This window comes from Podarcis vaucheri (assembly GCF_965113315.1).
Source record: "Podarcis vaucheri genome assembly, chromosome: 3".
NCBI classification, from domain to species: Eukaryota; Metazoa; Chordata; class Lepidosauria; order Squamata; family Lacertidae; genus Podarcis; species Podarcis vaucheri.
This window is the reverse complement of record NC_138761.1, coordinates 61,580,265-61,606,158: the sequence shown is the minus strand read 5'-3', so window position 1 is coordinate 61,606,158 and position 25,894 is coordinate 61,580,265. Positions and strand designations below refer to the sequence as shown.

General features: G+C 41.9%; 1 protein-coding gene across 4 annotated transcripts in view; it reads left to right on the top strand.

The window, feature by feature from the left end:
- PHACTR2 (phosphatase and actin regulator 2) overlaps positions 1-25,894 on the top strand; it is a 94,464-nt gene that overhangs the window by 25,837 nt on the left and 42,733 nt on the right. The window contains exon 1 of one of the 4 annotated variants that reach the window (XM_082215931.1): positions 7,919-8,141. The exons of the other annotated variants lie outside the window; for them this stretch is intronic. Within the exon in view, the coding sequence (XP_082072057.1) occupies positions 8,099-8,141 (43 nt within the window). The 5' untranslated portion in view covers positions 7,919-8,098. Of the gene's footprint in view, positions 1-7,918; positions 8,142-25,894 lie in introns of those variants that run through there. 4 annotated transcript variants of the gene reach the window in all.

Sequence of the window (25,894 nt, the reverse complement as noted above, 5' to 3'; positions counted from 1 at the left end):
AGAGGTTTTTAAGCAGAGGATGCTTTAGCTGAGATTCCTGCATTGCAGGGGGTTGGACTAAATGACCCTCGGGGTCCCGTTTGTACAATTTTGTGATTCTGTGAATATGTCAGTTTCTGCTGAAAGGATTTAAAGTACTTAAGATTGTAGGAGACATGGGCTGGATCGATACACGTCAAAGAAGCGATTCAGTTAAACCCGTTGTAAACTCATACAGGGAAATCTGGTAGGGGAAGATGGGACTCCACAGCGCCATCTGGTGTCACAGTGTTATATCACATATACAACACATATAAAATGCTTTTTCTTTACCAGTGATACTGAAGTGGTACTGTTCTACTGATCTGAAGAGGGCAGCACAACAGTTGGCGGCCACTGAATGAACATAAGAACAGGCTTGCTGGATCAGGCCAAAGGCCCATCTAGCCCAGGATCCTGTTCTCACAGTGGCCAACCAGATGCCCATGGGAAGCCTGCAAGCGGGACATGAGTACAATAGCACTGGTCCAGTTACGGTCCCCAGTGACTGGTATTCAGTGGCATGCTATCTACAACAGTGGAACCTAGTCGTCATCAATAGTAGCCATTTTGGTGGCCATTACTATATCTTGTGGGAGAGGGTTAACTATGCTTCTTCCTACCTCCTGAATACCCAAAATACCACATTTCTTTTTTTTATTAATATTTTTATTAAGTACAAATTAGAAAACATACATATTCACAACAAAATAAAATACAAAAGAAAAAGAAAACACATCCAACCAAGAAAAAAAATTAGAGAATATTTTGTCTCTTCTCATATTCACAGCCATTCATACTTCCATAAAATGCAATTCACAATAAAGCAGTGAAATGAAAGATAAGACATCAGAAAAAAGAAAAAAGAACAAAGAAATAAAGAAGCAAAAGAAAAAGATCATAAATGAAAACCCTTAAAAGTAGATAAGTACTCACAATACATAGCCGTTTCCCATCTATATTTATATTCAATTGTATAATTTCATCATACTCTGGTTTCTCTTCAGATTGTATACATCTTTTGCCTTTTACAAAATACCACATTTCTAAGCTGTTGTACCTTGTGGCTGTATTAGCAATTATGCAGTTCAGTTTTACAAATCCTATTGCTTTTTCATAAAATAAAAGTTCTTTAACATCATCATTAGCCTTTCATCCTGTAGTGCTTTATCCACATACACAGGCATAACAGCAGTAGTCCTTAATCTGGCTGGAGGCACAATAAAATAGAAAGGAACCTAAAATATTGAGTGCAGAGGCGGCATTTCACAAAAGTGAGGCATGTTTTCAGAGGAGAAACACAATACATTGCTGCCCACCTCATTTTATTGAACATTAAATATCACAGGTCAAAAACTAAGCTGGCTTTCAGTAAGCATTACGCACTGTCTGTGCTTCGCTATGCACTTAATGTTCCTAACCTAAATGTGTTTTCCAATACTCTTCTTTAAAACCCAGCTGCTCAGCTTCTTGGAAAGAAGCAAGTTGAGGTTAGTGTGGATATAATGTTTTCTAGACCACTCACTGTATTTTACAGGTATCTGTAGGGTAGAGCACCTTGTGACTATCATCTGTTCACAGCATGCGATAACCTAGATGATGGGTGTTAATGTCTAGAGCAGATGTTTGTTGCTTTGTGGAGGGTTCCACTTTAGAGCAGCTGGGTGGACTAGATTATCATTATCTCCTTTTCAGCCTTTGGGTTTTGCCTCATTTTTGCATTTTATAGGCAGTAAAGTGATGGTGCTACTTGTGTAAATGCATCGAGTTCAATAGGACCTGTAGATGCTGAAAGAAATGAAATAAAGACACCATGTTGTGCATTAGAAATTCAAACATCAGCCTTCCTGGATGGAATGGTTTTTAAAGAGCTATTGCCATGTTCCAAGCAGCAATTCTTTATCATTTTCGGATGCGCTATTATTTTGCTTAATAAGTTCTGGTGATGTCCATGTGGACATATTTGCAAGACTTCTTTTAATTTTAAAATATCAGTACCTGCCTCTATAACAGAGGTTCAAAGTAACTGAAAATAATCAGGTCCTGCTTTGATCCCATGTTATTTTTCTAGAAGTCCAATGCCGCTAAGCTACGGTAGTGATATTAGCACAAGGAGCGGCGTGCACTACTACAGAAAATAGGGTATGCAACACTAGCTAGGGAATCTCTTCCCAAACATATCCGATTTCCCCCCTTTCAACACTCTGCTTCCAGGAGTTGCCTACAGGGGCTATGGGTCTCCAGATACCTTTGGGCTTCAGTCCTCATCATCCCAGACTATTGACCATGTTGGCTGGGGTTGATGGGAATTGGAATGCAGCATTTGGTAGGCCACAGCTCCCCCATTCCAGCTCTAACATGACTAGTCCTTATTTGGCCTCTGTAGTATTATGTTTTTCATTGCTGCCTTGGTTCCTGTTTGGCTGGTTCCATAACACAGACAAGGCTACGGCACCTCATCACATGATATTAATAAAAGCACATAAAATTGCCGGGTGCTCCTAGATTACTTTGTTTCTCTCCCTGCAGGTTCCCAATCTAATTTAAAACATAAAACAAAAAGGAAGCGGGAACAGGAGGGAGTAGATGGCTTATTGTGGCTTTAGTTTGTGAAAAGTTGCCTCCCTACCCCCCACCCCGAACTTAGAGGTTCAAAATGCAGCAATGGAAGAAGGCCCTTCCTGCTATCCTCTTCAGCAACCCAGGTGCCAGTCCCATTTAGAAATAAACAAATTAGTGGCCTCTTGGTGGATGTATTTTGGCATCACTGGTTTAAGTGGTATTGGTTTGGATCATGACTGACCCTTCTACAAACTCTTTCCATCCACAGAAAGCTTATGATACAGTGGGAGGCCATTTTTGCAGCTCCTCGTATTGCTCCCAGTGTCTCCTTAACCCTCCAGAGCAAACCTTCAGTGCTAGGCCCCTTCCTCTCCAGCCTCCTCTTCTGCCTCTGAGCCTGGACTACTTTCTGCCCTAGCCTCTTTCTCCTTACTAAACCCTCTTGCCCTTTCAGCTTCTGACATTCCTACCATTCTTCTCCTTTTCCTCCCTCTGACCACTCATCGTTGTCCCAACACCAGCCCCCTGGTTCTGAGCCTTCTTCCCCTGGGGGGTCCCATGGGGGTTATCCAGTTGGTGCCCCCCCCACTCCTTTGCATCCAGCCAGTCCATGACATGAGTGCAGGGTGGGGAGCAAAGGTGGGCAAAATATCCCAGAAGGAGCATGACATGTACCCCACCAGAGCTACTACCCCTCTCCTAACACCCCATACACCCCAATCACTGGCTGAACATATAAATATAGTTTAAAGTTTTGTTTTGCTTTATAAATCAGAGCCACCCTTCCTTGTTGCTGCGAGCATTTCATAATTGCCAAGGAGTGAATGTCATGGTTAATAAGAATATCATGTTTGACTTTGGGAATTTGCTACAGAATTGTGATCAATTAGTAAAGCATTAAAATGTTGGCATTTTGCTGATGGCCAATATTCTGGAATGAATGCCAATCACAGACCTGTTTGCTAGACCTGCATTGTGACCACAAAACTATTTTTATTCAGAAATAATGGCTTTACGTGGTTCCATAGATCTATATGTCTCTCTCACACAAGCAGTTCTAAATAAATATCATTGGAGAAACAATACAAAATCTGTCTGGTAGCAAGAACAAATATTTATGGAATGCAGGCCACCATTGTGTTTATACTGCACTCAACTGTGACATAAAATGATATAAAACAGGAACTTTAAAAATTACATCTGGCATTTTGTTCTTTAGCGTACGATACCAAGCACCAATTATACTCCAAAGTCTTGATTTAAGGTCAGGAAGGAATTTTTTTTTTTTTAAAAAATGAAACATATAACCTGGCTTTTGTCAGCAGAGTTAAAATGGCTGGATACTGATGGTTTAACAAAGCAGAATAGACGAACAAACCACTTAGAGGTTTTACGTACAATTAAGTAACATACAGTTTTTTCCTTAATAAAATAAAAAATAACTAGATATGATCATTTATTGTAGACACCATATAATGGAAAGCAAGCAATATAGCTATTAAAAATGTAAGGGGAAAAGAGATGAAAATCACAACACTGATACCTAGTGCATGGAAAGTTCTGTTTCAAAAGGAATTACGGTAATGCAAGTTCCTGCTGGATGTCCTCAAATTCTGGAGAGCTGCTGCCCATCAGTGTAGACAGTACTGAACTAGATGGACCAGTGGTCTGACTCAGTATAGGCAGCTTCCTGTGTTCCATTTACATTTCTTTTACATAAGCTAGTTGGTATAAATGTTGTCACTCTGGATTGCTTACCAAAACTCACCTTTAAATAATTGTATTGTTGTATATTTTGTTTTCCTTACTTTAATAAGTATACAAGAAGGGAAGTTCAACAAACCCTACTGGTAATATTTGATATTTATTTTTCTGTGTGGTGTGACATAGTCCTTATGTAATTTTTGTGTGTGTGTTCTCCAGTGTATTCCAGTGTCCTGAGAGTGACATTATGAACTTGTTTACTTGCCCCCAGTGTTATATTTTGGCATTGCTATTCTTCTTATGTAACTTTTTCTATTTCTTATCACAATACAGACAAAAAATCAACCCTGCTGGTGGTACACAATAAGAACTTAATACAGTGGACGCTTGGGTTGCGAACGTGATCCATGCGGGATTCACGTTCGCAACCCGCAGCGGCGCATCTGCACACACACGGGTTGCGATTTGGCGCTTCTGCGCATGCACAAAGTGTGATTTAGTGCTTCTGCGCATGCACGACCGCCGAAAACCAGAAGCAACCCGTTCCGGTACTTCCGGGTTTCGGCGGTCCGTAACCTGAAAAAACACAACCTGAAGCGTCTGTAACCCGAGGTATGACTGTACATCAAGGTATTTAATAGAAGCAGCCACTGAACAGTCTTGGCATATTTATCAGAAATCTTTTCTAAAATTCTCAGGTTAAGTCACTGACTAATATGATATATGCTGTTTTGACCTGCAAATAATTTTAGTCATATTCAGAAGCACAAGTAATTTTTTATTTACACTTCTTTTGGAGTGTATACTCCCTGTTCCTTACACTTTTCAATTTTTTAAACATATTTTTTCTGCTGTGGACATTATTATATTATTAATAGCCAACATAATGTAATTATGTTATAGAAAAACCCAAAAGCATATAGTTTAACATAAATTATATGGATGTAGGTGCCACTGTACAAGAGATTAGTAGCCTTAAAAAAAAAGTGGCTTTCATAGACTTATACCAACTTGCCCATAATGTCTTATAAGAATTCTTTTTCCCATGCCAAACTATTTGCTGTTTGCAACCTAATCTGTTTTCATGACAAAATGCTTCTCTAGACCAATTAAGAGGGAAGGAGGCCTTCAAGACATAGAGGACCTGCTCCTTGGACATCTAAGGTTGAAGATGAATATACCGTAATGTGAAAACAGAGCTCGTAAAGAATTCCTAACCTGATAAAATGTGAGCCTGGCTTCCTCTTGTTTCACAACTGAAACGGACAGATGTGCATACCTCATAGTGAGTGCTGGATCAGCTATCTGGCTTGCCCTTCAGCTGATGTTCATACACCGTCTACATTTTTCTTTTGCTTTAAAAAGAATTAAATTTATTTTTATTTATTTTAAAGATTTTAAACACTTTCATACCAACTGAAAACTGTGAGGGTAGTTTACATATTTATCAAGACAGTTGATAAATATGTCATAGAGACATATGGGTGGGGTCTTTTCCCAGCTCCCAGTGAGGATTTGTTGGGATAAATTTGTCTCTGGAAACAATGCAAGATTGTGCCTTTGGGGGAGTGAAGTTAAACTGTTGGAAGGTTACAGCAGGGGGCTGGTCCACTATCCCTCAGACCATATGGGGGGGCGGACTATATTTTGGAAAGTAAAGAAATAAAAATGAATTCCTATGCCCCACAAATAACCCAGAGATGCATTTTAAATAAAAGGACACATTCTACTCATGTAAAAACACGCTGATTCCCGGTCCGTCCGCGGGCCGGATTTAGAAGGCGATTGGGCCGGATCCGCCCCCCAGGCCTTAGTTTGCCTACCCATGGGTTACAGCGTCTGCTGTTGCTGTAGAGACAGAGACAGGAGAGACATGTTTGTTGCAGCTGGGGCAGATGAAGGCATCAGGCTGTGATGCTACAGCTGCATCATGGTGTTTCTTTTTCCCAAGGAAACTGAAACTCCTGGAGTCTCTTGCCACCTGGAGACTCCCATATTTTTGTGAATGGTGAGCAGAATGCAGGTGGAAGGCTCTGGCCAGGTGATGGCCTGCTACTCTGCTTGGCAGCTCAATGTGAAACAGTTTTTTGCCCCCTGGGAGAAAAGAACATGGAAATGAGTGCTTAACTTGCGCTTTATTCTGGTAGATCTCCAGAAGTGGTTTTACGTCATGTGAAATAACATTTATATTAAATAACCCCTTTTAAATGGGTGGTGAAACTTGTTTTGTTTACTTTCCATATTTTAACCAAGAAGAAAATGAGCATAATTTTAAAGGACAGAGGAACTTGTTCTTAATATAAACTTCCTTTTTATTAAGCGGAGAAAATCTATGGCTACACTCTTTATCCACTTAGCTGGGAATAAGAGCCGTTGAAGTCATTTGTATATAATTGTGCAGTATATATCCTGTTACAACCTGTACTGGAAACAATTTGCACTGGGAACTACGAAAAGATGCTTCCTTTGTTCCCAAGACACCTGACCACCAGACAATAGGAAATGAAGCACAGAACAAAGTTATGCAAGATACAGAATTATTTGCCACTAGATTAAGGTACAAAATCCAATTCAAAGTTACAATCGGATTTTTCTAGAGAGGGTATGAAACAGTTTATGGAATTAATTTTAGATTTTGCCTGCTATCCAGCACCAGATTAGCAAGGCAGGTTCGGAAATGTGTAAGATGCATTTTTCTGAGCAATGCAGTTTGGACTTTTGTATGCAAGGAAGTGTTGTGACTCACCAAGTGAAGACATGAGTACCCGTTCTCTCTCTTTTTTAATCCTAATGCTGGAATCCCTTTGTGTTTCAGTCCCATATCAGTTCCCTATAGGAGCTTATGCATGGTGCAGTTCAGGTCCCAGACACTTTCTCAGATTTTAATCCATTATTCGAAAGCGCAATGCTTTATTGACGGAACTGTAAAGGTCTAAAAACACATTTTTGTGGCACTGCAAATCCTTTAGTATTTAAGGCCAGTGGCGTAGTGTGGGGGGTGTGGGGGGTGCAGGGGGGGCCCCGCCCGCACCGGGCGCAACATCTGGGGGTTAGGGTTAGGGGGCGCAAATCCACGGGTTAGGGGGCGCAAATCCACGGGTTAGGGGGCACAAATTACTTGCCTTGCCCCGGGTGCTGACAACCCACGCTACGCCACTGTTTAAGGCCCAAAGGACTCTTTCCTTTTGCTGCAAGAGGCTAGGATATCTACCTCTCTAGAGGAAATTATCTAACCTGTAGCAGCAGCTATTTAGCAGAAGCGCATGAAACCGGCCCTCTAAGGTCGGAAAACTGAGCAGGGATAAGCCCCTTTGGGGAAAACAAGACCTTTTTGCAAACTTAAACGCCACGACTAAGTACTTTCCTTTTTTGTCAGCCGAGCCCTACGTGGTCGCTTAACACCGAGTTCTTTGTGCGAGCAGCTTACAGCCACACACTACAACTGTTGTGGGGCCGGATGATCTCGGCGAGGGAGCCTGGCCTGGCTGTACCAGCTTGGGGCTCTCTCCCTTTGGCCCGAGTTAATCTGCATAGAGGAATGACAGGCATTCGGCTGAGCAGGAGCAGGCTGAGCTGGGCGGCAGCAGCAACAGGCGGAGGGAGGAGCCGGAGGAGGGCTTAGCAACTCGCGCGCAAGGGGAGGGAGGCAGCAGAAGTTGCAAGGAGGAGGCTGCTAATTGCAGCGAGCCAGCAGGCGAGCGCCGGGAGAAGGTGCCATGAGCCCTCGGGAGCTTCCGTGGGAGAGGAGACCTTACCGAAGGACCGAGAGGGCGGCCTGATTGTAGGACCCCCGGCCCTCTGCCAGGACCAAGACATGGGCCAGACGTCAGTCTCCACTCTCTCCGAGCACGCAAGCGGTGAGTGCAGCGGGGGAAGCGGCGCGCACGCAGGCAGGACGACGACTCTCCCTCCCCACCCCGCGAGATTGATCGTGTTTCCTTCGCAGCCGGGAGAGAGTCTACACCAGCATTAATGTCAACCAAGTGTTGCTTTCAGATGCTGCTGCAGACCTTCCCAACTGCACTATACAGGTTTCTTTATCCAAGGAAAAGTAGAATACAGCCTCTTTGGGGAGCAGGGGTCTAGCAAGAGTTTCTCTTAAAGGAGCAGCTTTCTTTCTTTCTTTCTTTCTTTCTTTCTTTCTTTCTTTCTTTCTTTCTTTCTTTCTTTCCCTGCCCCTCCCCTTGAAAGGAACGGCTTGGCTTCATGTCATTTTGTATCGCCTCTTTTAATAATAATAATAAAAGTAATAAAAAAATTAAAAAAACAACAACTTTTGGGGAGGGTTAAAGCTTTCCGTGAAACGCATAGTTCTGATTCTTTCGATTCCTGATTTTAAAAACAACAACAAGAAGTAAGAAAACAACTGCTTTTTGTTGCTGAGATTCGCAGCACGTAGGTCATAACAGTCTACGCCCAGCTTCTCCTTTTACAAGCTTTATTTTGTTACCACAAGCGTGGTTTCCTATCATGCGTTTGCACTGTTAGTGTAGGCTCGGTGGCTACACATCTGCTTTTTTGCACATTCCTGTTCCCTTCCCTTTTGCACGGTTGTATTTCTAGTTATTAAAACTTAGAAATAAAGCTAACACAGTTTCAGGGAAGGGGTAGGTGTATGTGTTAAAATGTCAACAGTGTGTTGATTTTTTAAAAAGGCCTTAACAATGGTAATCTATGTAATATTTTGTTTTAACACCCCCCCCAAAAAAATTTGGACGTTGGAGCTGATATTCTAATAAGAAAATGGGAAAACAGGGATCATAAACTTTTTATTTAATATATGTTGAGAATATTCAAGTTATTCAAGGCAAATTTTTTTAAAGGCTGTACTTGATTTAAATTGCTGTTCAGTAACCTGAAATACTGTTCCGCATCTGAAATTTTGAAATGTCAGCACACAAAAGAGTTCCATTAATTTAACAATGTATCGATTAGTGCCTGCTAAGATAAAAGAAGATTGCACATACAACCTAAATTGTTACCGCAAATGTTTAAAATGTCTTTTAAAATTGCAGTGCCATATAAGAACTACCCCAGTTGTTTAAGTTTGAATCTGTGTGTGCTCATCTTACTGCTTTCCATAGAATACAAATGCAGCCACAATCCAGATAACTGCATGATTCAGAGCCGCTAAACACTTCGCATATTACCATTAATGTAGGTACACTGATTTTTGAACAATGTGCACACAAAGTTTGGATGGCATGTCTGCATTTTGTGTGTGTACTACATATGGGATTTCCCATCTCTCTTGCATACTGTCCCTGCATTGGTCCTAATTCATTCATGTGTGTGGCAGAGATGTGGAAGAACAGGAAGTGTAGGTTGCTTGTGTTTCCTGTTTCTCCCTTGACATCACCCTGTCAGGTGTGAGTGATGAAATCTTGAATGATGTATGTAAATCAGCCCAACTCGTCATGCCTGGTGTGAGTCCTTAAAACAGTAGACTCCTGACTCATATGGCAGTTAGGAACACTTTGCCACTTGGCATGGAACAGCCTTTCTCAACCTGTGGGTCCCCAGATGTTGTTGAACTACAACTCCCATCACTCCTAGTTAGCAAGGCCAGAGCTCAGGGATGATGGGAGTTGTAGTCCAACAACATCTGGGAACCCACAGGTTGAGAACCGCTGGATTAGAGGAAGGGAGGCTGCTATTGAAAAGGAATGCCAAAAGCACTGTTGGGTGGGCATCAAAGGAGAGTTCTGTTGGGGCCACAGAGACCTAGAATCTCTAAATATTTTCCTTCTCTGATGGCAGCCTCATGGTTACTGTGTATTGCTTGTCATTGTACAGCACCCAACTGTTTTAGATGCTTTATAAACAATATTATCTAATATGTGTTCCTATAGTGGCCAGTTTAAACGCAGAGACCCCTCCCTCTGTACTTCTTGAATAGGGGAGCAGTAAGGAGCATTGTGTCAAGAAGATTTATCTATTTAAAAAAATACAGAAAGCTTTTCAATCAAACGGTTTATACCAACAAATAAACCATTAATATAATTTTAAGCCTTCCCCCCACCTTGATTTGCAAATCCACATTTCCTGGAAGAACTAGGATAAGGCAGGGTGCGTCAGGGGAAGGAGGAGTCCAGATACACTTCCTTACTTGGAATTCTTCCAGGGAAGCTGAGAGGAAGGGGGAAACCAGAATGTCTGTGAGGGGGCAATTCTTCTCCCTTGCACAGCCAGTCTCCCACCCTAGTTCAACATGCACTTAGGAAAAGGAAGGACAGATGGAAGGAGTTTTTCTCCCTCTCTCGTAACACTACAACGCACGGACGTCCAACGAAGCTGAATGTTGGAAGATTCAGAACAGACAAAAGAAAGCGCTTGTTCACACAGCACATTGTTGAACTGCAGGATTTACTAACAACAGAGGCAGTGCTGCCCAACAACTTGGGTGGCTCTGAAAGAGGATTAGACAAATTCGTGGAGGAAAAGGCTCTCAATGGTGCCTCTACCTTCACTGTCAGAGGCCAGTGTGCCTCTGAATACTAGTGGCTGGGAACCGTAGGGATGCTGCTATGCTCAGGTCTTGCAGGCTTCCCATAGGCATCTGGTTGGCCAATGTGAGAACAGGATGCTGGTCTAGATGGCTTGATCCGGCAGGCTGTTCTTATGGGCAAGCTGTTGGCAGCTGCGGACCAGGCAACTCTCTCAAGAAGCCATAGTCAACCTGTGAGCTCCCAGTTACCAATCTGATCTACCACCTTTGCCTTTAATCTTGCTTAGATGTAACCTACTTGACAGCTGAGGTCATTGGCCCTCTTCTAAGTAAGATAGGCCTAGATTTTCAACATAAAAGAAGACAAATCCTACAGTGTGTCCTACTTGCTCACCTAATAAGGTTTTTTGTGACATACATCTGTTTGTCTAACAGGTGTGTTTCAGATGCTTTGTCTAAATCATAAAATCTGTAACATTTTATAGATATCAGTGCAATGAGTGGTCCTCGGATAGACCGTTTGAGTGTAGTATTTCAGCTAATCAAAATTTTAAGCTTTTGAGAACTGCTGGATTTGAGATGGCTAAAGGGAAACCGCTACAAGGGTGATGTCTGTTTTTAGAATGAAATATCCATAGTGTGTTTAGATATTTGGAGATAGCAAAGCAAAAGGAGCTGTATAAGTGGACACAAAGGGGACGTGGGTGGCGCTGTGGTCTAAACCACAGAGCCTAGGGCTTGCCAATCAGAAGGTTGGCGGTTCGAATCCCTGTGATGGGATGAGCTCCCGTTGCTCAGTCCCAGCTTCTGCCCACCTAGCAGTTCGAAAGCACATCAAAGTGCAAGTAGATAAATAGGTACCACTCCGTTGAGAAGGTAAACGGCGTTTCCGTGCGCTGCTCTGGTTCGCCAGAAGCAGCTTAGTCATGCTGGTCACATGACCCAGAAGCTGTCTGCGGACAAACGCCGGCTCCCTGCAAGCAGTTTCTGAGCTCTGGGCACAGTACTGCGCCTAAGATTTCAGATTAAAACTGCAGAGTGGAAGGAGGGGAGGACCTTTTTCTGCCACCCCACTTCCAGCTACTCTCTGAAGACTGGAGAAGAGACCCTCTTAAGCATATTAGAGGGGGTAGGCAGGGGACAGACTGGACCCTGTGTAAAATGAACATAATATTTTAGCTGCAGTTCATTCATTTTCATCTTTTATTATGGTTATAAAAAGCATGCCTAGACATTCTGTTGTTGCGCCCATTATCTAGGTTTAAGGTGCCATTTAGCTCCTAGTTTTCATATCTCAGTTTCCAACACTGGTGAGGATATCTGTGTGTTGGGCCATAAGGACAGCCACACGGGTATAGGGCTGTGCTGCTAAGAAACTGCATGTTAAGGAACAAAAACCTGTCTGTGAAGGAAGAATGTGTTCAGTATTTCAAGTAATAAAACGCAATGACAATTTTCAGAGTAGGATACAGTGAAATCCAGGAAAAAGAAATTATGGAGTAGGACGTCCATGGGCAGCTTTGAAGCTTAAAAGAAAACCAAGTTTTTAAAGACTTCTACAATATATATTAGATAATTTACAGATCTCTGAAGGCAGGACCAAATACAAGCAACTTCTGTATTTTTTCTGTATGTTTTGATTGACGTGCAGTCGCACACATGCGCACACTGCAGAACCTGGAAGTGATCCTAAAACGTCACTAAAAGGGCAGGGTGGAATATTTTTTGCAGGCCCCGCTGATGCGTGTGGAGGTCTAATATGTAACCTCCATGCAAAATGAGGATTGTCTTTATACAAATTCAATCTCCCATTTCTGGTATCTTCTAATTGCCTCCCGACCTCCCACCACCATTGCTTGCCTTTGTATTGGTCATCAGCTATGATAAATTCCCTCAAAGTGCTTTTCTTATATTTATCCCCCAGATGTTTTGAGATCATCAGAGCAGGTGTGCTTGGAATGCACCTGTATTCTGAAATGAGGATGGCAGCCATATCCAGGAACAGGGTGCTGATTCTTGCCTCATTGTTGAATTTATTTCCAAGAGAAGCCCAACAAGCTAATTTTCTACTCCATTCCAGAAATAGCTGGGGATGTGACTCCAGAGGCAGGGTTTTCTAGTTAGTATACTGTCTTTTTTTAAAAAAAGATAATGGTCTTAAACATAAAGCATATGATTCTGTGTTAATTGTATTTTTGGTTGTTTAGTTACAATGCTTACCTGTAAGTTGCTTTTGTGAGCTTCAGGTATGACGTGAGATATACAGTGGTGCCCCGCAAGACGAATGCCTCGCAAGACGGAAAACTCGCTAGATGAAAGAGTTTTCCGTTTTGGAGGTGCTTCGCAAAACCAATCTCCTATGGGCTTGCTTCGCAAGACGAAAATGTCTTGCGAGTTCCTGCGGGGTTTTTCCCCTCCCCCCTTTTTCTAAGCCGCTAAGCCGCTTATCAGCTGATCCGATAAACCGATAAGCCGCTAAAAGCCGCTAATAGCGCTAATCCGCTAATCCGTCAATGGGCTTGCTTCGCAAGATGAAAAAACCACTAGATGAAGAGAATCACAGAACGGATTCTTTTCGCCTTGCGAGGCACCACTGTAAATGTTTAGATATTCAGTCAAAAATATCTAAGAGTTTTGCATAACTTACTCTTCTTCTTGTGTCCATTCAAGAAATTATGTTTAATCCCCCCCACAAAGTTAAAAGAAGTTGGATGGGTTAGATACTGTGTTTTTCTCTTGCTTACTAATATACTGTATAAAGCATGCTTGTGGGCTTCAAAGGAGTAATGCTCCATAATAATTCTTCACAAAGTAATGCTTGGATCCCTTGGAACTGGTCATTTTGATAACCAAGCCTTTTTATTTGTCAGGGTGTTTTCTTACTGGGAAGATGGGACCAAAATATGTTTCCTCTCTCCTGTAATCAAATAGTTATTAGCCCATAGAATCCTGCTGTTGTTGTGTTTGGCAGTCAGTGAAGGCAGTATCTTAGGTCAAAAGCTAGCTTGGTTTTCAGCTAGTTCACTCTTAGATCTCCTGGGGTTGGGGACTTCCTGTTTATGAACATAACAAAAGCATTTTTCCTATGTGCACACAGAGGAAGTTGGTCTTATGCTGGCCGAGTAATCATGTCACTGACAGCTACTTACAAATATTGTAGCAAAGGTACTCCTTGTTTTAGAGAAACAGTAACAATAACTACCCCAACAAATGAATACTGTATTGGTTGAAGTTGCATAAAAATAACACAAATGCTAGTGAATAGATAAATTGGATACATCCTATGCCTCTACAGTGGTACCTCGGGTTAAGTACATAATTCGTTCCGGAGGTCCGTACTTAACCTGAAACTGTTCTTAACCTGAAGCACCACTTTAGCTAATGGGGCCTCCTGCTGCTGCCGTTCCGCCGGAGCACAATTTCTGTTCTCATCCTGAAGCAAAGTTCTTAACCTGAAGCACTATTTCTGGGTTAGCGGAGGCTGTAACCTGAAGCGTATGTACCCGAGGTACCACTGTACTATAATAGATTACTGACAGAATAATTCAGATCTGGCCCCTAGATAACGGCTTCACATATCTGTTTCTCCATATGTTGTACCACAGATTGTGGATATATTTTTGAGAGCTATACCTATAACAGAAGATCTGTGAAAACTTGCAAATAAGTGCATATGTTTCTGGTCTAATTTCGGCACAAAATCTGCCTTGGTCTTCCTGTAGGAAGAAAAACACAGAGAGTGTGATCCTGTTGATTCTTTTGGACTTTCCAGTAATTTTTGATAGAGCATGCAATCTTTCTGTCAGAGCTTGCTATCCTTTCAGAGACGCTGGATGTGAATTTTGAACTGACAAGTAGCTGGTAAAAAAAAAACGGGAAAGTGTGTATCTGTGCACCTGATTGTGTGTGATTATGTGGGCCTATTCCCACCCACTTTTTGAATTTGCCTCCCAAAAGTTTTCCATGGGGAAAATATGGCTCTCAGTCTCAGCTCATAAGAGGTTTTCTAGCCCTGGATAAATACAGTGGTGCCCCGCAAGACGAATGCCTCGCAAGACGGAAAACTCGCTAGACGAAAGAGTTTTCCGTTTTGGAGGTGCTTCACAAAACAAATTTCCTATGGGCTTGCTTCGCAAGACAACAATGTCTTGCAAGTTCCTGCTGGTTTTTTTCCCTCCCCCCCTTTTTCTAAGCCGCTAAGCCGCTTATCAGCTGATCTGATCAGCAGATAAGCCGCTAAAAGCCGCTAATAGCGCTAATCCGCTAATCCTTCAATGGGCTTGCTTCGCAAGACGAAAAAACCGCTAGATGAAGAGAATCACAGAACGGATTATTTTCGTCTTGCGAGGCACCACTGTAGGTCCCTTTCCCTCACTGGTGCTCTGCTCAAGATTTCACATATTTTTCTTAGTGCAGTTGGTGAGAAATAGCCATTAAGAAAAATAGGTGTTCAGTTACCCTGACCCTCAGTGCATGTAAAGAATCAGAAAGAACTACCAAATGGTGAAAGCATCTATGTTGTGTTTTCTGATGAGGCCTTAGGGAAGAAAGTTTAGAGGAAAACAAATGGCTCTTGCCAGTGCCTTTGCTTGAGCTCCTTGAGATGCTTTTGTGATCTGTTTTGATCTTTGGCATCACTATGCAGTGGATCAAGATTTCCTAGCATTGTAAGATAACATAAGCACCCATCATGAAAATCATTGATGTCCTGACTAAATTGGGATTGATGGAGAGCAAGGAAGAAATGACTATGGTATTGCAACATCTACTTTTTGTACTCCATTGGATTTACCAATGAGTTTCAGGTATTTTTCTGTGTATGGAATAGGGGTGGGGATACTGTAGCTCTCCAGATTTTTGTGGATTACAAACTACCATTTGCCATGCTGATGAAGGCTGCTGGGAGTTGTAGTCAGCTACATCTGGAGAACCACCACTGGTCAGCCACTGCTAGTATAGAATATACCAACTGAGAATAATTGTTGCCAGAGTTCAGTTGCCTTGTACTGGCACTTTGACACAAGAGTATGAGCACACACCTCATAAGTGTTTGGCTGAAGCAGCACATTATACAGTCAAAAACTATTACAAGAAAAAGATCCCTGTAGCACACACACAAAAACTCCTGTTTCTCTGTATTTGGGATTTTTGATGAGCTCCTTTCTGCATCAGCTTGTGATTTCTGATGTTATCTGACCTGTTCTTTAAGGAAAATCAGCACTTCTACAACACTGTCTTTCCCTTGGTTATAAATAAAGCTCATAAGAATTCAAAAGTACAGTAAACAACTTTTCATTTGTCACAGTCATAAAGCCAATAGGTATACTATCACAAGAGTACTGTTGGGAAAGAGAATGAAGCTACTTTGAGCCTGTTTATTGATGCAATCTAAGATATCAGTATGGGTAGGACAGGGACAGCAAAGGTCAGGAGCACATTTACTCCCTCATGTTTGCCCCCGACATGATTGTTTTTTGGCTAAGAATGCAAAAAGACGAATAAGGGATGTTCCCAGCTTTCCCCTGGTGAGGCTCAATCTTATGTCTTTGCTTGCTGCCTCCCTACTATATGCATTAAGTCACTGGAGCCTGCTCCTGGCGGTGTGTTTATTGTGTGTTGTGGCCCCTTCCTGTGTGTTCTCTCCACCCTTAAATTGGGCCTTAATGCCTTGTGTGTGTGTGCTCTGTGTGTGTACACTCTCATTTCTTGCCTATGTGTGCTGTGCTCCAAAATGGTGGTTGTGAGCAGTGCAAGGAGATTCAAACCTGTGTTTGTAGAACTCGGAAGTAAGGCAGTCATTCTTTGCTGTGACTCTGGGAATGTTGTGTCATCATTTTAAGTACTGTGTGTGTAGTGATCCTGGGATAAGTTGCCATATTGAGTTCATTGTCTCCCTTTGTGTGTGTGGGCATCATGGTTGGCACAGACTTGGTAGGCTTTGGTGAGGCTGGTGGGTGGTGTCTGCTATTTTAATGCCACTTTCTGATTGTCTTTGTTCCTGCTTGCCAGCCACCTCCTCGGCTGAGTGAGTGTAGGATACAGTGATGCCCCACTGGCACAGAAGCAACAGCTTTCCTCCCTCATATATCACTGGTACATAGGATTGCTCTGCCAGCATTTTTGAAACTTTTCGTTGATGAGTTTTACTCTGCCTTTGAAATCTATGGGATTTCAGAGGACTTCACTCAGGCAGTGTAAAGGTAAAGGGACCCCTGAGCATTAGGTCCAGTTGTGGCCGACTCTGGGGTTGCGGCGCTCATCTCGCTTTATTGGCCGAGGGAGCCGGCGTACAGCTTCCAGGTCATGTGGCCAGCATGACTAAGCCGCTTCTGGCGAACCAGAGCAGCGCACGGAAACACCATTTACCTTCCTGCCGGAGCTGTACCAATTTATCTACTTGCACTTTGACGTGCTTTCGAACTGTTAGGTTGGCAGGAGCAGGGACCGAGCAACGGGAGCTCACTCTGTCGCGGGGATTCGAACCGCCGACCTTCTGATCGGCAAGTCCTAGGCTCTGTTCTTTAACTCACAGCACCACCCGCGTCCCCAGGCAGGGTAAAGCAGTGTTATTATTACAGCTTGAAATGTGGTCTTACAGCTCAGGTAGCGAGATATAAATAGAAGTCTATATTCCAGGGTGGAGAACATCAGCCCTAGGGGCCAGGCACAGCCCTCTAGGCTTCTCTGTCTGGCCCGCAGGACTCTCCCTAGGCCATGACCCCCACCTTTCCCCCTTCCTTTGTTCTGGTGTTTTTCCTTTCAAGATTTCACCAAATTAAGCTCACACTGTTGCACCCCATATTTATATGTTTGAAGGCAGGACTACTGAAGTGTTAGTATGGAACAGTGGCATGCATGCACACATCCCTTCTCAAATTGGAGACATTTCTGGTACATAAATTCAGAGGAGTGTTAATGAATGGTAATCTGCTTTTGGATTCTGTTTTGACTGTGATGTCATAGAAAATGAGTGCAATATTCCCTTGCTGCTCCACTCTGCAAAGTGCTGCTAGCAGAATACATTTGTATGTGTAATGTAGGGTTATGGATTTGGCAAAGGGGATATTTATTTGGTAGGCTGCTGTTGTAGTCTTAGAGTATAAATTGCCAGAGTTTCCAGGCTACTTACTTAAAGTACTAACCCCCGCTGCCCAAAAAACCCTGTAAACTTAAAAGGAAAGATATAGTTGACAGTGTGCAGAAACAGGAATAGAATCAGATAAAGAATGTTTTGCAAAATACTGGTGACTAACCTTTTGTTAGGCCTTGATGGGTTTAAAAATGTCACCAACCACTCCTTTTTAAATGCATGAGAAAGATAAACTTACTTGTTCGGAAGCAATTTAAAACTGTATAGTATAAAAATAACTACTTCTGGCTCCTGATTTTTTAAACACGTGTTTCTGTGAAGCAGAATAAATTGCTATAACTTGGGAGTTAATTTATTTTATTTTACTTATGTGCTATAAGCTACTTAAAAATGAGAATATGCTGAAACATTGCGGGAGAAAAGGTTTAAAAAAACAAAAACCTCATAGATTCAACAGCTTTATCTTTCCTTCCATACCAGCTTCTTCGTTACTGGCAAGACACAGAGAAGGTATTTGCAATGAAATTAAAATCACATCTCTGTTGTCTGCTTAACTTTCTTTCTTTCTTGGATCAAATGTCTATTGGATGGTGAGGGGAATGTGCAAGGTTCCAAGTCAGTATGGACCAGTTTGGTTCACATCAGCAAACCAAACATTTCCTCAACCCAACTGATGCATACCTGGCCTCCATTGTTCTGGTCAAAGTAAAATAAAATAAATTTAAATATATTATATGACCTAGCATCTGGGTTTTGGTTTATTGTGGCCACCGCCTTCTGCCAGTGTACTTCCCCCAAATTAATCAATTAATCAATTAATTAATTACAATTGTATACTGCCCTTCATCCGTGGATCTTAGGATGGGTTACAGCATAAAAATACATAATAAAAACAAAAACTCCCTCCCCTCTCCCCTCCCAAAAACACATTTAATAGGGCATAGGAAGTTAATCAGCCCAAGGCCTGTTTAAGGAGGACCGTTTTCACCTGGCGGCTAAAGGTGTATAATGAAGGCACCAGCTGAACCACCCAGGGGAGAGCATTCCACAGCCCTACGTATAAATGCATTGCAGCAATTCCTTAATGCTTTAAATATTCCTCAGTATGAGATTTCTCTTATGATCATTTAAGTATGAGGGCATCTGTTTATGATCTACCACTGTCATAGCCCATGCATGACTTACTTGCATGTAGGGCAAAGCCATGTCGAATCAGGAGTGGGATTGTGTTTTTAGCCTCACTGTTGACATCCCATCTGCTTTTCTCTTGTCAACCACACATTGCACATGGTTGTCTGTCCTAGTGTCTCAGTTGCGCAGAGGGCCCACATGTGATCAAGAGCTCGCTCACACGCTTAAGTTTCTTTACAGCCAGCTGCATTGTCAGAGAAATCAGATGAGATGTTGGAGACAGGGTAAAAAAACCTAGCCTTGCTCCTGATTCAGCATGTTGCCCTACACATGACTAACATATGCATAGGCTATGCCTAGTTTGGTGCCTAGAGAAAACAAATGCCAGATGGAACATTTATATTAGGAAGAATTCAAGCGTTGATAAGATGAGTTCACACATTCAAACTGCAAGCATGAATCACAATGTAGTGATCCAGCCCAGATTGTTCCTTCTTGTCATCCCCCAGCTTGACTTCTGTTTTAGCAGCTGGTAATGCACACACACGTTCTCTTTGAGGTATGAAAATGTAAGATCTGCACTGTACCTTTGGATTACTTGACAGTAAATTAGGTTCACCTGTAGTTCTTTTGCTTTTCCACATAAAACAGGTCTAAATGGATTTTCCACAAGATAAGAAGTTTATTCTTACCAAAATAAAATTTGACTGTCCATCCCCATTCCTAGCATTCATATGAAACTAGTTTTCACATTTGTTGTGAGCAGTGCTTTTTATGGAGGGGTGCAGGGGTACACATACCCCAAACATTTTGTGAATCTATGTTTGGCCTCATTGAGGGGCAGTATTTCAATATGAGTAGGAATATGAGAGTACCCCTAAACATTTCTTTGGGGGGGAAAACGCTGATTGTGAGACTAAAACAGGCAAAAATAAATTAATGAAGAAGCTGTTAACTGAGCCCTCCCTGATAAAACTGGTTTCCAGTGATCAGTTAATCAAAGCTTTAATTGAATAACTTTACACAGACCATTAAAGGGTTTGCCATTTTGCATTGAAGCTACCATGCCTACAATACCAGCCGTAAATATTAAAGCATAAAACTTTAGTGTCTTTCTTGGGGTAGCAGTGGGAGTAAAATACATTTTTGAAGACTTGCCCTGAAATCAGGAAACATTAGTATATGACCTAGAAATGGAGGAAGAGATGTGTGACAGCAGAGGCCCTTGTCTTATGTTGAGAGTATTGGCTGTTTACATGTGCATTAAAGATTCTACCTTAAAAACAAACAACCCATACTCAGAGTAGAGTATGCATTGGTTAGATACCATTCTTTATCCTTGGGTAAGGTATACCCAAAATTTCGGTGCCTTGAACTCTGAGAATTTTAAATGTGCTGAAATTTAACCATCATTAGAATTATATGCCACTATCTAACCATTAATTAGAATGAAAATTCTTGATGCTGTTGAATGTACCAAGAATGAAGAACTAGGTATATGAACCAGAAGCCTATATTTAATAGAGTCAAAGACAAGAAGAGGCCATATCAATAATCTGTTTCAGAATCCTCCTGGTGAATGTGGTGGTTTTTCCTATGGAGTTTTTCCAGCTTCACGGTGTTAATACTCTTCCTGCTCCAGGCACCAAATATAAAAACAAATGCTACTAGTAATGAGGGAATACAGTGGTTTTTCCTAATTTAGTCATGCATAAACATCCAGAGGAATAAATTAGGTGTGTTATGACTCTACTACACAGTAAGTAGAGTCCTTTTACTGGTATTCCAGTAAAAAGCATAGATAGCGACTGTGGGCACGTTCCTTGCTGCAGTGCTTTTTTGAGGTAAAACAATGGTGTGCTGGTACTCATATATGGATAAAAATGCTATAGGTGCCAGCACAAAATGGCTGCCATGGGCAACAGAAAAAGAGGTGACAGTACACACTGAGTACTATGACAAAAATCCATTGCCTTGCTGTTATACGCAGCTGAGAAGAAGTGGGATGGTTATATGCCTGCCTGAAAACAACTGTGGACAGAAGAGCTCACTCTCTCTGTGTGTGTTTGTGGTTTCCATCTGTCACAAGTGGTGTGTGGCCATTGTTTGCCATATAAACATTTCTTCAATGAACTGCTCTGTTTTTATAGTTATGGCTAAGAGGTGATGTCAGCAGTGCATTCCAGACAGGAGTAACAATGCTAATGATACATTTTCAGTGTTGTAACAGAAATGATGGTACATAGGAGGCCATCCGAGAGCCATCCTACCACTTTGGCTGTTTCTGTAGTGAGAAAGAATGGGACTGAGATGTGCCGACAGCTGGCGTAGGGGGAGGGGAGGGAGAGAAGGGGGCTTGCGTTGTTTTTGCTTGCCTACAATCCATAAAAAATTAAAAAGCTAAATCACATAAAATTATGTTTTTTAAATCTCTGTAAATTAAACCTTTTTATAATCTTGATATTTGCGATTACAGTTTATGATGTTAAATGCAGAAATGATTGCATATAGCTATAGTCCTTCATTGTTAAGCCCTTTAATTTCCAGGGATGGCTTTTCAATGTGATACCTCTGCATTAATTTGGTAAAGAAGTTGGATGGGAGAGACTACTCTGAGTGTGTTTTTGTCTTCCCCGCCCCTCGCCATCCCCCTTTCCTTAGTAGAGAACTTGAAACATTAAATGAAACAGCTGTTTGCCATGAGTGAAATGTGATGCCTGATAAAATGGGTCTCTGTCTGGCTCAGCTTCCTCTGTTCTCTTGGAAAGGAACCATCATTGGCTTTGACAGGATCCCTGTTCTTCTTCAAAGAGAAAAAAAGATTCATTCAAAACAGAAACTATATACCTTTGCACATGACCAAATGTGATATAAAACTTAAAGTTAGCAAACTGAATTGTTTGGACAGGTTGCTGTCATAATTCCTCTGATACTTTTATGTCAACCTTTGAGTTGTATCCGTTGGTGATTTTGTACTAGCAGAAAGTGCTCCTTCTTGCTCTCCACAGTTCTGGGTGGTGATCCCAAGCCTAGGGAGCATTTTTTGGGGGAGGGCTATGTGTGTGCTAGGTGGAGGGGGGAATTTGGGTGGCCATGCCTTACTTGAGCAGAAGCATCTTTCGCTAGTCCAAACTGACCATATAACACTACCCCTTGTTGTTGATGAGTTGGCAGAGAGTATGAAATTGACTAGCTGGTGCTAGTGCAGACACAGCTACTGCAGCAGCCATCTTTTATGACAAAACAGGATTAGACTACATATTATAGATTAAAGTTAGGGATGTGGGTGGCACTGTGGTCTAAACCACAGAGCCTCTTGGGCTTGCCGATCAGAAGGTCAGCAGTTTGAATCCCCGCAACAGGGTAAGCTCCTGTTGCTCGGTCCCAGCTCCTGCCAACCTAGCAGTTCGAAAGCACGCCAGACAGTGCCAGTAGATAAATAGGTACCGCTCCGGCGGGAAGGTAAACGGCGTTTCCGTGCGCTGCTCTGGTTTTGGTGTTCCGTTGCGCCAGAAGCGGCTTAGTCATGCTGGCCACATGACCCGGAAAAACGGTCTGCGGACAAACACCGGCTCCCTCGGCCTGTAAAGCGAGATGAGTGCCACAACCCAGAGTCATCTGTGACTGGACTTAACTGTCAGGGGTCCTTTATCTTTACTTTATTGATTAAAGTACAGTAGGTTTGGAAATTATGAATTATGAAAACCCCATAGTCAATTGTCAACCATTAAATTGATGTTTATAATATTTTGTTTATTATAATCCACATTTTCATAAAAATATATCAAGGCACATTTACAACATAGAAGAATAAAATCGGCAAAAAAGCATCCAATCCACTGATTGATTAAAAAGAGAACATTTTATATTTCAAAGGCCTCAAACAATATAGTTCTCAGAAAGCATCTGAAAGAAGGAAGGAATGGTTCCTGCTGAAGCGCTTCTGGTAAGGAGTTCCACAAGGCAGCGCCTGATGTACTAAAGGCTTGGCCCCTAGTGAAGGTCAACTGATGCTTGGGGATGCGGGGAACCACCAGAAGTGGTGTAATACATTCAGTGGCATAGCGTGGGTTGTCAGCACCCGGGGCAAGGCAAGTAATTTGTGCCCCCTAGCCCATGGATTTGCACCCCCTAACCCTAACCACCAGATGTTGTGCCCGGTGCGGCCAGCCCCCCCTGCACCCCCCACACTACGCCACTGAATACATTTTTGGGCTTCAATCTTGCTTCCGTAGGCATGAGAGTTTACATGGAAATTGTGGCTGAGTGGGTTCTCATGAGAACTTTTAAGCTTAGTTCTTTTAGAGACCACTTGCAGCCCTGTCCTAGACTTGTTTTAATGAAAAAAGCAGAACAAGCCTTCATGGCTGAAAGCACCACGTTACATCTAATATTCCACCTCTATATGCTGTACTCCTGATTTGGAATGTCACGTGGCAAATACGTCAAGATCCAACCAAGGTACCAGATTTTTAACATTGGATACATTTTTGAAGATACCTAACCATATTTTGGATCTTTTGTCCATCATCAGTTGATTTGTTTTAACAAAAATCTGCTGTCCACATCTCTTTAACATCATTTTACCCAATAAATATGAATCAGATTTAGAATTACTTTAGCTGTGATTGCTATTAAAGAGTAACCAGCAGTAGGCTAGCAACAAGATTGATTATCCCATTTAATCTGAATAATGTGTTAAGCTGATTTGGGGGAGGGAACTCTGTTGGGCAATTAATTTCGTACTATGAACAGTGGTTTTAAGGAATGAAACAATTATTTTAATAACTGGACTTGTGATTTGAACTATTGCGGCTTTCCCTCCTTGGATATGAACACTTTGGCTGGTTGGGGCACCTTTAGAGTGCTAGTACTCAGTTCTGGGTACTAAATTTTAAGAAGTACCTGGACAAACTAGAATAAGTCCCTATGGGAATGCTCAGAATAATGTGGGGTCTGGAAGCTATGTCTTAGTTGAAAGAGTTTAATATGTTGATCCTGGAGAAGAGAATCATAGAACTTCAGAATTGTAAAGTTGGAAAGAATCCCAAGGGTCATCTAGTCCAGCCGCCTGCAGTGCAGCAATCACAGCTAAAGAATCCCTGGCAGATGCCTCCCCCCTCTGCTTAAAAACCTCCAAGGAAGATTAAGGAGAGACATTACAGTGGTCTTCAAATACCTAAAGCGCTCTCATGCGTAAGATGAAGCTGACTTGTTTCTGGTGCACCAGATGGCAGGACTTAAACCACTGGCTGGAAACTGCAGGGATGCAAATATAAGACACATGCAGGATTGATGTGAGCAGACTAATTCACCTGTTGCTAGTGACTGGAACAGAGCCATTTCTAGCTTCCTGTACATTCTCGGAACTATAGAATTAAGAATTTATAAGGAGAGGGACAAATTGATGTTAAGCTGCAGGAAACAAATGATAAAAGCCTCAGCTTCTGGTAGACACTGCATTCCTGTAATGCAAAGAAAACGTGTGGTGTTCCTCTAGGTCCTCTCCTGAAAGTCCGAAAAAACACTTTAAACTCTCCTGAACCATTACAGTGCTTCCTACGAGTTACTGGTCAGAGTCTGCCCTTAGTTCAATTGAGGGGGAGCATCCAGAATCTTTCCTTCTGCACAACTGTTGCTGGCTTTAACTTTCCTGGGATGTCAGCCAGTTCAGGAAGAGACCAAGTGATCCTGGCTAAACACAGAACCACTGTGAGTTGAACTGACGGGAGGAGAAGATGTCATCTATGTCCTGCCAAATCAAGATACATAAACACTGTACTTTGCTCTCTTAGTTTCTCCTTTTATTGGTAAAAGACCGAAAATGCTGATTTTTACATTCTGCTTTTCAAACAAGAGTATTTTTCTGTATCGTTTTTGGGTTCATTTCTTTATATCTAGTCTTCATTATTAGTGTTGTACTGCTGAAAGATGTATATAAAAAAACATGATGCTGTTGTGGTTTATTACAAATACCTATTGATTTGGCACTATTTAGGGTTCTTTTTAGACCTAAGCAGGTTAAAAGGTTGGCAGGTTAAAAATGATGTGGCGGGAGGGGGAAAACTCTTAAAGGAATTAGGCAGAAGGCTAGTTCACGTGGTCAGGACCTTTCTCCATATCCCAACAAAACCTGGGGATACAAATGCGTGAAGAATGTGATGCGTGACTTTGCAGATATTTTGGCTTCAGTTTCCATTTTGACTGCAATTCTATTCCAGTTACATCCAGCCTACAAAAGCTTAATTAGGGTTGCCGTACATCTGGGATTTCCTGGACATATCCAGAATACTGCATTTTGCAAGAAAAGAAAAGAAAAGAAAAGAAAAGAAAGAAAAAGAAAGAAAGAAAGAAAGAAAGAAAGAAAGAAAGAAAAAGAGTTCAACTAAGAAAAGCTCAACAACTTTTCTGTCCGGATTTTCACTGCTTGGAATATTGCAACCCTAGTTTAATCCAGAATACATTTATTAGGGTTGGACTTAAGTGGGATTTAAATTCTATTGACAAAACCCTTAATCTTTAAGGGTTGCACAAGGTGGCACAAGACTCGTTATTATTGTTAGAACAGACATGGCCGCCTCTCTGGGCATCAAGCCATAGTTGTGTCCATGGATCACATGTTACATTATTCATGTGAATGTGTCTCCTGGAACAGTCAGGAGGGCATGTTGCATACAGAAGGGTTTATCTTGGCAGTTAAGCAACTTTTCCAGGTTTCACGAGGAATATTGTGGGGGAGGGGTGGGCAAGTAGGAGAGCAAATCAGCAAGGGAGGGAATATATATATATTTAAGAGAAGAAAAAAATTAATCCATGTGTACTGAAGATATAAAGCTGAGCAAATTAATCCTGTGAAATCATTTCTGAACTCTGGAAGAGCAAACACTGCTATGGTAAAATGTGTTGGTTTTTTCAGTGAACTATTTCAGGGTTAAAAATCA